A 13,318-nucleotide genomic window follows, 5' to 3' on the forward strand; every position below is an offset into this window, starting at 1 on the left:
CAACTAGGTCAGCGGCACAGGAACTTCGGGCCCAAACGTAAGTTGGCAGCTCCAGTGAAGTAACTGGGAGGTGGGCATATGTAACTGTGTGACTTGGGACCAGAAATAAACGGGCTGTGAGTTTGGTTGGCAAAGTTATATCAGCCTCAGTGTTTGTTTGTAGCGGCTTTTGTTTGCATACATGGAGCTAATCCCAGGGGCAGCGACTAGGGGCGGGGCAGCTGTTGTTTTTCTCATGAGTCATGTCTTTTCATGTTATGGTCAAAGTATGTCAGTCTCAGTTTAGCTATCTTGGCTTCTAGGGAGTATGCAGGCTTGATTTGCTCTAGGACCCATTTATTTGTCTTTTTGGCAGTTCAGAATATCCATGGAACTCTGCTCCAGCACCACATTTTACGTTAGCCAATTCTCTTTCTTTCGACCTTCTTCACTGTCCAGCTTTCACCCTATATACAGAAATTGGAAATATATTGAGGTGGACAATCCTAACTTTAGTATTCAGTGATGATATCTTTACACTTCAGAATTTTGTCTAGATTCTTTATAGCTATCCTTCCATGTCTTCATTTTCTTCCCATTTCTTGACTGCATCTCCATTTTGATGAATGACTATCTCAAAGTCTTTATTGCCTACTTTAACTTTATGTAAATCATCTATGGTCTTTATTTTGTTTTCTTAATCTTCAGTTGAAAACCTGCCTTTGCATTTTCTTCCTTCACTTCCTTCAGTAATTGTTCCAAGTCTTTGCTATTTCCATAGCAGTATGATGTCATCTGTTTCTGGGAGTAGGTTTGTGATGTCCCTTCAGGATCTTTATAAGAGTAAACTACTGCCCCAGTTGCTATGTGGAGCTGCAGTGTGGGTTCCCTCTGATATGACAGTACTGGACTGAATACAACAAAAATTTTAACAAGAGCTCAGGGTGTCTTTAAATCATTTCCCAAGGCAGATGTACAAGCGGAGCCCACGTGATGCTCACTTGAAATCCTGGCCAAAATATTAGCTATATTTTATTGGCTCAAGATTATCTTCCAGTTGGTATCCCCTCTAATTTTAATGGCATAAGGATGAGGAAATGGGCCCAGAATCAGGGGCTATGCCATGTCTTCCTGGTGATTTACTTATCCCAAGTGCTCTGAGTGAAGCTTCCACTTTACTTTCTAAAATTGTAGGTTCTTCTTTGAAAGAATCTGTCATCCTTTTATCTCTTTTATATAATTCTTCAGTGTATTGTTAACTGCTTGAAGAATTTCCTCTGTCATCCAGTGAAGACCTTTTCTTTTTTGGCTGAAGATAGTGTTTTCCCCCCTTCCATTCTTCTCCCAAAATGTCCCTGGCTTAAGTCGAGAGTTCTTCTGGTTCATGGTCAATTAGGCTTAATAGTGCAAATCTATTTTTTATATTAGCCTTAAATTTTACAGGGATGTTCTTCAGGTTGTATTTTGGCACAATTATTGATTTGGTGTTACTCTTTAGCTTTATTATAATTTTTGATATTAGTACTTCATGATCTGTGCCACTATCTGCTCCTGGTATTGGTTTTGCAGAAAGAATGGAACTTTTCTATCTTCCACTTTTTATTATGTAGTTTATCTGATTTCTGTATTGGACATCAGGTGGTATTCGGATATACAGTGGACCCTTGTTATACGCTGAGGTTTGGATCCAAGATCCCCAGTGGATAACAAAATCCGTGTATGCTCAAGTCCCATTAATTATAATGACATAGCAAAATGGTGTCCTTTGTAAAAAATGGAAAATCAAGGTTTGATATTTGAAATTTATACTTTTTTTTGAACATTTACAGACTGTAGATGCTTGAATCCACGTATTAAAAAAATCTGTGTATAAGAATGGCCAACTGTACAGTCACCTCTTGGGTTGCCTTACAACCGTCACAGAATTTAATCAGTTACTCTCCTGCTTCATTCCCTAGCCCTAGGCCAAATTCTCCTATATTGTTTGGTTCTTCTGTTTCCTATTTTTGTGCTCCAACTGCCTATTATTACCAAAATGTCCTGTTTTGGTGTGTGATGAATTTCCTCCTGGACTCCAATAAAGAATCCTTGGATTGTGGTTACTGATGGGTTTTCCCTGTAGTTTTATTGATATCATTCAACCAGACATTGCATTATATCCTTTGGCTGCTTTTGTCATCCCATTTCTTCTTAGATTTTCATTTTCTGAGTAAAACACTGGGTAATTATCTGACTCAAATGTCCCATTCCTGTCCACTTTCGCTCACTCACTCCAAGCACTGCAAGGTTTGTAAGATCCAGTTCTTATTTTATTATATCTAGCTTCCCCTTATTCACGTTTCTCATATTCCAGATGCCTATAATATGCAGCTTTGGACTTTTCTTTATGCCAACAGTTAAATGTCCTACAGCTTCAGTTCAGCTGTGACACTGGCTACAGTGCTACTCATAGTTGTCCTCTGTTGCAAGTAGTTTGTTGAGTGCCTTCTGACCTGAGTGTTTCATCTTCTGGCACTGTCTTGGTTTATTTTGGACTGTGCCATCATATAGTTTTCATGGTAAAAGACAATTAATTTTTTTTTTACCATAACTTCTTCTTCACAGTGCTAACAGGTTTTAGCTATGATCCCACTGCTGTTGGCTCTGAGCAATCGTCTGTCAGTACTAACTCGCACTACTGCTGCTGCCTGGTAGCTGTTTGGCACAATTAGTCTTGCTCCTCAGCAAAAGCCTGTCTGACATTGGAGATTCACCCTAAGTCAAAGTATGATATTACTGACTAGGTCAATGCACATTTTTCTTTTAATGTGTTCTCCATCCACTTCCTTCCAAAAACATGTGAAATGAGGATTACATCTACATTGTTGTTCAACACACTTGTTGATGGATTTGGGCTTTGCTTATATTGAATAACAGAAGTGTTTGAATTTTTATTGTTTCTGTATGTTAAGTATGATGCCTTCTGGGCTATGGTGGGAGCTGCAGGCTGGCTGTTATGGAATATCACTCTTATTTTCTCAAATCGCCTGTCCTATATTGTATATTTAGTTTTCTAAAATTTTATCTCTTACAATGTTTGCTGCTGAGACTGCACTGGATTGTAACTAAATTATGTCATCTTAACATAATAACGTAATTGGCCTGTCACTTTGGAAATAATGCAACTGCAAGATGGAAAGGTCATGCAGAAATATAAATGGATGCTGGGATGCAGTGGGGTACCTATACAACATCTTCAGCTAAGAAACCTTTTCTTCTGAGTTTCCTTCTAAAGCAGAGGGTGGGTATTGTTTAGCCCTCCAGATGGTAATGAGCAACAACTGCCATCATTCACAAGTAATGGCTATGCTGGCTGGGGCCACTAAGATTTGTAGTTCAACAACATCTGGAGAGCCATACAATTCTCACCCTTGCTTTACTTACTTACTTTCTAATATTAGATCTGAAAAGGCAGGTTGAGGTGACAAGTGCTCTTCCCAACTATCTACTGTTTTGGCAACCAGGCCTAAATACAGTGAAACATGAATGGAAATGATGAGGCAGTTGTGCTTACAGCTGCTCTGCACTCTCATGGATGTACTGTAACCATGATTAGATAAAAAGCTTGACAGTGAATAGATAAAAGGAATAAATGTTATTTAATCAACCATAATTGTTCAAAGGTTTATTAGACAGGTAAGCTTCAAGAGACAGATACGGCCAGAGCAAAAATGAAATTGAAAGGAATTTGTGGCATGCCTAGGCCCGAATCAGGTAGTGGCTAATCACTTTGGTGTTTTTTCTGAGAACAAAGGCAGAATCTGGGCAATATAATCAAAGTTGGTTTGGGCTTGTCTAGAGAGCTAGCTTGTGGAACAATAAAGCAAAGAAAATATAACTATTTTGAGTTAACAGTTAATCCAGCTTTAAAATCCACTGAGGTTTTAAAAAATTCTTGTACATAAATAGCTAAGGCAACAACAACAACAACAACAAATGTATTAGCATTCAGGATTCAGTGTGGCTTCAATTCCCAGGCACCCTAAAATAATAGCTGTGATGCCTGTAAGAACATTGTCATGTCCTAGTCATTAGAAATAATCAGATTAAAGTAGAGCAACTAATGTATATATAAACACGTAAGAGGATAACAAATATACCTGGCTTTTACATGTAATCTGCAGTATTTCAAGTGTTTTTCCTGTATTGTATTGATACTGTGACCCAGATTCTAAAGGCTCTGACACTGTTTATAAATTTTGAGGAGGCTCACAAAGATCATCTATTCTCTATCTATGGAAAGGAATATGTTTGATGAATACATTTCTTTTGCATCCTTATATCACTGTTCTTCTTATCTTTCCCAAACTGGAGATATACATCTACACCAAGGAGGTTTCTCTACACATGTAAAGAAGTCTGCAAGTGGGAGGGACAAGCATACCTGTATTCTTTCTTCCACCTGATAGAACTCCCATGTATACTTGTGTATAAACTGGAAAAAAATGACAAAAAATGACTCCAAAAAACCTGGTCAATGCTGAAATAGAGACCCAGTGTGAATGCAGTAACCAGGGGCAAAGGCAAGAGGCTCCTCTTGGTGTAAAAACAGCACTCCCACCCCATTAGCCCTCCCTTGCCCTAACCAGAGAAAAAAAAGACCACCTTCCCTCCTTATTCAGTCTAAACATTCAGCAACAACATGAGAGAGACTGAAGAGTGACTGAGGTGACTATTTTAAATAGGGGCTTACTGTATATAAGCCTCATGAAGTCTGGCAGTCTCTCTGCAGAGGCTTACACTGTCCTCATTCTCTTTCAGCTTCTCCCTCAAAGCCTCCTTGGCTGTTCTTTCAGACTTATGGTAACCCTAAAGTGAACTTATCATAGAGGTTTCTTGAAAAAAATTGTTCAAAGGGGGTTTGCCTTTGCCTTCCTCTGAGGCTGAGAGTGTGACTTACCCAAAGTCACCAGTGGGTTTCCATGACTGAACAGCAATTTGAACCCTGGTCTCCAGAGTCACAGTCCAATACTCAAACTGCTACAACTTATGCAATACAGGAATTAATAATAATATTGGCCTATCACACAGAAACATTGCAAAGATTATTGATGCACTTTGGACACATTATAAGAATTAAGTTCAAAACAGGTATAGTTATACTGCTGCTATGGACTGAGGTGAAATATATGTGTGTGAATAAAGCCTTGCAAATATATTTACACATATTGCTACTCTAGCAATCTTTTTACTAATGTACCTGCCCACTGGTAAATACAGTTAAAAGGAGGGGGGAACCCCAAAACTCTATAAATCAGTAAATTATTCTAGGATTACGAAAAAGAGACTTCTTTTATTTCATTTTTATATCTGTTCTGCATTAACTTAACTTATAAAATATTAACTTATATATTATACCAAAACCATTGAATCCTCTAATATCAGAATTTTAAGATGGTACATTGTTCTAGAATTAGACTGGGTTGCAAAGAAAATGCTTGTCATTGCATTTTTATATTTTGTTGTAAAAGACGAATATTTCGCCTTTCTGCAAATGAGTCACCCATCCCATGGCACCCCACTCCAATACTGTTTTACTAGAACAAATATTTTGCAAATGAAGATGGTTGTCCTCCTTTTCTCTTTCCTCCTTCTCACACAAACCATATCCATGTTTTCTCATAACATCTGTGGACTTAATTTTTGCCAAGTTTTATCACCAAACCAAAGTGATTTCAGTAACCAATTAAGTCATTAATAAGAAAGTCACTATAGAACCCCTTAGGCATGGGTGGGAATCATATGGTCTATAGAGTGACTCATTCAGAGATGTGAACTTCCTCCACTCATTACAGCAGGCCTCAACTCTTCCTAGTGTTTTTGTTTGTTTGTTTGTTTGTTTTTACTAAAAATCAGAGAAGGGTCAAGAGAACAGTGACTCCTGTAAGTAGGGATGCCATATCCCGGTGGCCCCCGGGACAAACCCGCTTTTGGGGCCCCCCTGCCTGCCCCGGTCCAGTTCCCCCCAACCCCAGCCTTTGTCCCGGCTCCAGGCCCCCATTCATGCGGCCATTGCTGTGGCCACTAATGCGGCTGGCCGCCAACCCACCTCCTCCTCCTCTTCTTGGGCAGCACCGCCTTCCTCCTCCTCACTAGCGCTGCCGCTGCTGCCGCCGCCGCGCCACCCACGGTGGGGCTTTCCCACCCGTGCGCGGGGCTATGACGGAGGAGCTCGTCCTCTTGGGCTAGCCGGCCATTGGCCAGCTGGCCAAAGGGGACGGGCTCCTCTTCCCTTGCGCGTGCTGCCCCGGCTGCAGCATGGGCCAGCGGCAGCGCGCGCGCATCCCAAACTTGCGCGCCCTTGCGCAGGGCTCCCCAAGGAGGCCTTGCGCCGAGAAGGAGGGAGAGGATGAAGAAGAGGAGATGGGGAGGATGAAGAGGAGGAGATAGATGGGGAGGATGAAGAGGAGGAGATGGGGATGATGAAGAGGAGGAGATGGGGAGGATGAAGAGGAGGAAATAGATGGGGAGGATGAAGAGGAGGAGATGCGGAAGATGAAGAGGAGGAGATGGGGAGGATGAAGAGGAGGAGATAGATGGGGAGGATGAAGAGGAGGAGATGGGGAAGATGAAGAGGCGGAGATGGGGAGGATGAAGAGGAGGAGATAGATGGGGAGGATGAAGAGGAGGAGATGAGGAGGATGAAGAGGAGGAGATGGGGAGGATGAAGAGGAGGAGGAGGTGGAAAAGTGAGTCAGTGGCCATTTCAGGTCTGCCTTGGGTTTGTTTTTTTTAATTGCAGTAATTTTTAAAAATATAAAATACTTATTTTTTTATTTTATTAATTTTTATTGCTTTTTTATTTTATTTCATTTATTGTTATGATTGCTTGCTTTTATTTCATTTTATTAATTTTATTGCTTGTTTTTATATTATTTTATTAATTTTTATTATTGTTTTTTATTTTATTTTATTTCATTGATTTTTATTATTGCTTGTTTTTTATTTTATTACAATAATTTTTATTATTAAATATATACACCCCTGCCTTGTTTATTAATTTTTTTTCATTATTTTTTATTATTAAATATATGCAAGTACATTTTCTGTGTATTTATGGCGCTTTGAATGCTAACAAGTCTGCCTTTCTTGGACAATTGTGATGATGATGATGATGATGATGATGATGATGGTGATATTGATATCAACAAGCCTCTGAGGCACGGCCAATGTAACTTGCTGTGATTTTTACAAACTTATGCACAGTGAAGAAAAGCCACAGTCCCTTGCCCAAGTACACACTTCTGAGAAGTACAGTTGAACCCGAGGGCAAGTACATTTCTGCCATCTGTCTAGGAATAATGCCAAAATGTCCTCCATTTTGATCATGCCTAAAAAACATGCATTTATATTAACATTTTTAAAAAATCCTCAAATTTTTTGCATGTCCTCCATTTTTAAAAAATGTGTCCTACATTTGAAAATGTTGCCCTACATTTGTCCCGGTTTGGAGGTTCTGACTTATGGCAACCCTACCTGTAAGCCTACAGGGATAGCCATTATCTTTTAGTACAAGCTGCAACCATGTTTTATTCTGCCCACCATTGCACAAGAGCAGTTTTACAAAACAAGTAGATTTACATGGCTCTTGATGGATCTTGGAGAGGTAAATGTATATCGATCAAATTAAAAAGCAGGATTTCCAGGACAAACAGCCTGATATTTAGGCAACTTAAAACTCTTTATTACTGGCACTTTCCTTGGGAATTAAGCCCTTCTCACATCACCATGTACAGGAAGAGAGATTTTGTTCAGATGTTTTCAGAAAACCTTACAAATTGTAATGCAACATGCCTCAATTTGATACTGTTTGCATATAAAATTGCTACTCCTAGAGGCTTGTTTTCCCATCTCATTTCCGATTCAGTTTAATTACTGAAATTCAGTTAGTGAAATTTCATACCTCTAGTCACCTTGCAGTCTGAATTTATTCTCGTACTTCATTGATATAATTATATGTGTCCAATTTTCAAATTGGGAGTCTACAAACTAGGACTAGCCATACATAGAGACACACAACTATTATTTTTAAAATGCCTATTTGCTACTGGCACTAATCATCCTGAATGACAGGCAATGATGGCCCCACCCTCTATGAATATATCCACAGTCCCCTTTGAAAGCCATCCTAGTTTTGCAGCCATTTTGACATCTTGTGGCAGTGAATTTAGCAGTTTAACTATGCATTGTGTGAAGAACTACATCTTGCTGATGTAAATTCTATTAGCAATATCCTTTTTTGTATCCCTATTTTGTCTGCATTTTTGTTCTTTTACATTTGCCTCTTTTGGGCAAGACTGACCAGTTTCTGAAGGGAATATTTTAAAAAAAATCTGATGGCTTCCTTCAAACTTCTCATTAGCCATGCTAGTGACCTGTTGGATATTGTAAATTTGCTTTCTGAGCTGTAGCTGTGGAACAGATATAGCAAAGACGTAAACCAAATCTCATCCAAATTTGATGGTGGGAACACTTTGCAATGCAAGCAAAGAGTTGATTTTCAGCACTCTCTAAATATTTAATATTTCCATTTTGTAAGCCAGGAGAAATATTAAGAGAGTTTCTTCCCATCCCAAATATAGGCATCTTTCTTCTAAATTACAATTTTAGCATTTTACAACTTTGCATAAAAAGGAAACCAAAGACACATATATAATAACAACTCACAATCAACATTTGCTCTCCCCCTTACCCTGAATTAGTATGACAAAATACACAAAAAAGTTACCAAAATAACAGAAATACAGAACTCATCTAGTTTAAAAAAACATTGAAGCATAAAAATCATTCAGGACTGAACGGTGAGGGAAAGCATTTTATATAAACACTTATATACATAATAAACAAAAATGCAACATAGATATTCAAACAAAATGTAAAATGGTGAGGAACAATAAATTCAGAAAATATGTCCACTTTAAAAAATGAATCCCACTGATCTCTACATACTGACCAATCATCTGTTATTTTCCCCTTATTATTAAAATAAGACACATTTTATTAACCCATTTCAGGTTTAAAGTAAAGAAAAAGCAAAGAGTAGGTTTGAACCAATAGACTGTGAAATCTGATGTGATATCAGACTTTCAACAGGAAATAAGCAATGCGAGAATTTTCACTATCCAGAGTTGGTTTTGTAGTTTTCTAATAAGACTAATCTCATGCATGATTAGCTATATATCATGTAATCATAGGTATTTGCTAACCGGATAGTCTGATCACTTGTTTCCTATCAACATCTATTGAGCCAAAGTGGTGTAGTAGTTTGAGCACTGGATTATGACTCTGGAGTCTGGAAACCAGGATTCAAAGCCCCCACTCGGCAATGGAAACCCAATGAGTGACTTTAGGGAGGTCACACACTTTTCACTTCAGAAGGAGGCAAAGGCAAACCCCTAAATCTTGCCAAGAAAACCCTATGATAGGTTCGTCTTAGGCTGCATCCACCCTGTAGAAATAAAATAAAATCTACTATGTTATTACCTGTTTTTATAGTTTACCTTCAAGGTGTTTCTGACTTATGGTAACCCTAAGTCTGCATCCAGTTTGAGAGCACTTTAATTGCCATGGCTCAATGCTATGGAATTCTGGGAATTGTAGTTTGTTGTGGTGGCAGAGCTCTCTAACTGAGGCCTGTTACAGACTGCCAAAATAAAGCTGCTTCGGGTCTCTTTGGAGGTATGCTGTTTAAATGATGCATGCAACCTAAGAATCCAGAAGCTGCACCAAAGCTGCACTCCAGTGCTTAAGAATGGAGTGTGGCTTTGGCGCGACCTCCGGACTCTTAGGATCCATGCATCATTTAAACAGCATACCTCCAAAGAGACCTGAAGCAGCTTTATTTTGGCAGTCTGTAACAGGCCATAGAAGGCTAAATGTCTCACAAAACTACAATTCCCAGAATTCAATTGCATTGAGCCATGCAGTTAATGTGGTATCAAATTGGATTATTTTTGCAGCGTGGATGTAGCCTTAGTGTTGCCATAAGTCAGAAACAACTTGAAGGTACAGAAAAGCAACAACAGGAAGTAACATAGTAGATCACTGCCTATGCGCTCTGATAAAAACAATAACCAGAGCAAAAACGTCAAACAGTTCTAAGTATCCTGGCATTTTCACCACATTCTATGGCTGTACTCTTTTTACACAGACTCTGGGTGTACAAGTTGAGAAGCACAATGGAGATTTTCAAATAACAAAAATCAATGCTTCTCACAAAGAAGGAAGAACAATACATGTTTGTTAAATAGCACACCCACATGTTCTCCAACAAATAGCTCAAGGAATTTTAAGAAGAAAATGTTGCTGAAATAAATTCTGAAATCTTAATGTTTATAGATTATTCATGAAACTGATGCCATCATATACAGTGCCTACACTTTTACAGAAACATATTTATCTGGATTTTTAAAAACCTACTTGTTTTTGCTCCTTGTGTCCGCAGCAGATTTGAGTCAATCCATACTACCCTGCATCCATATCTTATAGGGGCAAATGAATAGTGAAGACACTCACTAAATTTAACCTAAATCAACCTTTGACAATCAACTTACAAAGGAAGTTTGCAAAGGATAACTTTACAATGAGCGCAGCAAGGACAGCTTGCTTGGCAACCATCTCCTGTACGCTGGAAGATTCTTAGGAGTTCTTGTATAGCTGTATATTGTTTGGGCATCTGTAATCTTTTTTCTATTAATGGAAGTGACAGAGCTCAATTTTGGCAGCCTTAAACCATTTGCTATCAATTCTTGTGTTTGCAATAGATTACACATATCAGTTTCTTTCACATTTAAAATCTACATCCTGAATGGTTATCTTACATACTCTTTTCGTCTCTATCTTTTTTTAAAATAATAAAATATGATAGTCCAGTTGAGAACTAGCTAGTATAAAATTCAGCAAGACAGTTTTCTAAACCCCTGATTTCTTGCAGATACAATAACCAACCACTTTTCTTTTTTTTCTTTTTTTACAAGAGGATTCCCATTCATTTCGGTACAACTCCACTGTTCTTTGAACTCTTTCCCCCTGGAACCAAACAGAGACTTGGGAATACTAGCTTGAGCAGGATGATTACTACAAGAACTTTCTACTTCCCTAAATATTGAGTTTTTGGAGTACTGAGTATAGCACCTGAAGCCTGTAATCTGAACATGAGAGCAGAGGAAGGCTCAATTCTGCAGTACAACATGAGGCATCTTCTCTGCTTTAGACCATGGAATGCATCTTGATTAAGATGCCTTGCCTTTTAAAGATTTACAGCTACAGAATGAATCATTAAAAGAGAGTAGTAGTGGATACTTATAGTAATATATTTTATTGCACTAACTATAAATATTTAGTAATATTTAGTTTCATGAAAATGGGCAAAATTTTACAAGCCACAGTAACAATAGTAATACTAACAGACCACATCTAAAGGCAGAGGGAAAAGGGAATTGATATCTATGAAAGCTCACACTAAAATAAATTAGTTAGTTTCAAAAATGTTGCTTGATTCCTTCATCCCCACTTTCCATTACACAACACAGTAACTGAATGGGTTGTGCATTTTCTCCCTCTTCTAGGAAATAAATAACAACAGTTTCAGTTTTTCAATGGGAATTTCCAAAACTTTTGTATACCTAGGATTTCTAAGCCAAGTTATCTACTTATGTTCACTCAGTGATGTTAGAATTCAAGGATGAATACCAGAAGGATGACGTATACCTTTTGATATGCTTAGCATTACCTCACACTGTACTTTCCAACACAACTCAACTCTATTTCTGTAGCACATGTTCTTGACAAGAGTTGTAAAAGTGGATATTTCTGTGCAGGAGCCTATTTTTGCCATCACAGTAATTTGAGGTTACTGAAGTGTGTAAATTTATGAAGCAGCATTTCACTGTAATTATGTTTAATATATCATTATCTTTACTCTTATTTACTTGTATTTTGCTGGGATTCAGTATCTCCAATCAGGATCAGATCCTCATCATGATATGAAGCATTCCAACATAGGGTGGTCTGAGCAGTAGTGCCTGTTGAGAAAACCATAACATCAAAATTGCATTTAGAGGGACTGAACCTTCTTGGAAACTGAAGTCATTTTAAAAGAGGCAAAGAGTACACAGTGCCTCATCACACCCTTGCAAAATGATAAAATCATAACCATGATTACCCATGTCTCATTCATTCCATGACTTAGGCCAACATACATGATTTTGGTTCAAACAGAATTTAAAAGTAATGTGACTATTTACAGCGCTTTATAAATAAAGGTTAATAATAATATCATTTCCTGTATTGCTATGTATTTTATATGTATTATCCTACTAGAGATGCCCCTTCCCCACCACCACTCCCTCTGTGTCGTGTCTTTCTAGATTGTAAGCCTGAGGGCAGGGAACCGTCCAATTAAAAAGATTGTTATGTACAGCGCTGTGTAAATTTACAGCGCTTTATAAATAAAGGTTAATAATAATAATAATAATAATAATAATAATAATACATAGCAAATTGTTTGTACTCTTACTATTAAGAAACAGAGTCGCTAAAGTGGAATATGCCTTAAGAGAACTATAAGCTGCAACATTAAAATATATTCTAAAACAGATGCAGAGTATTTTATTCACTGTGAATCAACTCTCACATTCCCAAATCCTTTATGGAGGGAGGATTACAACAGTATTCCAGAAAAGGATTCATGATTAACTCTATCCTTTAACAAATTTTATAGAACAAGTCCTTGCTGATATATTAATATATTCAAAAAAATTCTCTTCAGCTGATTAAAACATGCCAGTAACAAAATGAAAATTGCAGGGAAAATATAAAGGGCAGAAAAATATATAAAATTGAGTATAAGGGGAAAAGTAGCATAAATTTATTTGAAGGATTAGCAGATTATTTCCAACCAATATCTAGTGACAGTCACTACATTTTTCCTGGATTTTTACTAGTCCTAGTTTTAGAGATCATTCATAGGAATACATAAAGCTTATTGGCAAATACAAGTCCACTTCTGACAAAGTCCTGGAAGAGTTCAGGGAACAGAAGGTGGATATTGGATACTGATTGACAGGATACATTGCCCTCTTAATGTGTTGGAAACAGGTACCTCTCCTCTTTGATTCCTCATCTCTAGCCAGCAACATTCCTCACTATTTATTAACTTCTGGTTTTGCCCCTTCTTCTTCCTTTCCAAAATTATCTGGGCTATGTTTCTGTATATGTGGTAAAAGATCTGCAGAGCTTTGAGGGTTCTTTCCAGGTTCTGTGCAGTTTTCTTGTTTTCGGATTCTTGCTATGAAGAGGC

The 13,318-nt window shown here is 37.9% G+C and overlaps 1 protein-coding gene across 8 annotated transcripts in view; it reads right to left on the minus strand.

The window, feature by feature from the left end:
- Positions 1 to 13,318, minus strand: part of TENM3 (teneurin transmembrane protein 3) — a 495,594-nt gene that overhangs the window by 320,760 nt on the left and 161,516 nt on the right. For 6 of the 8 annotated variants that reach the window (XM_089525429.1, XM_089525426.1, XM_089525427.1 and 3 more), the window contains exon 4: positions 11,949 to 12,041. The exons of the other annotated variants lie outside the window; for them this stretch is intronic. In XM_089525429.1, coding sequence (XP_089381555.1) covers positions 11,949 to 12,041 — 93 coding nt within the window. The remainder of the gene's footprint in view (positions 1 to 11,948; positions 12,042 to 13,318) is intronic. 8 annotated transcript variants of the gene reach the window in all.

This window comes from Sceloporus occidentalis, unplaced genomic scaffold (assembly GCF_023333645.1).
Source record: "Sceloporus occidentalis isolate IW3139 unplaced genomic scaffold, rSceOcc1.0.p SCAF_5, whole genome shotgun sequence".
NCBI lineage: Eukaryota > Metazoa > Chordata > Lepidosauria > Squamata > Phrynosomatidae > Sceloporus > Sceloporus occidentalis.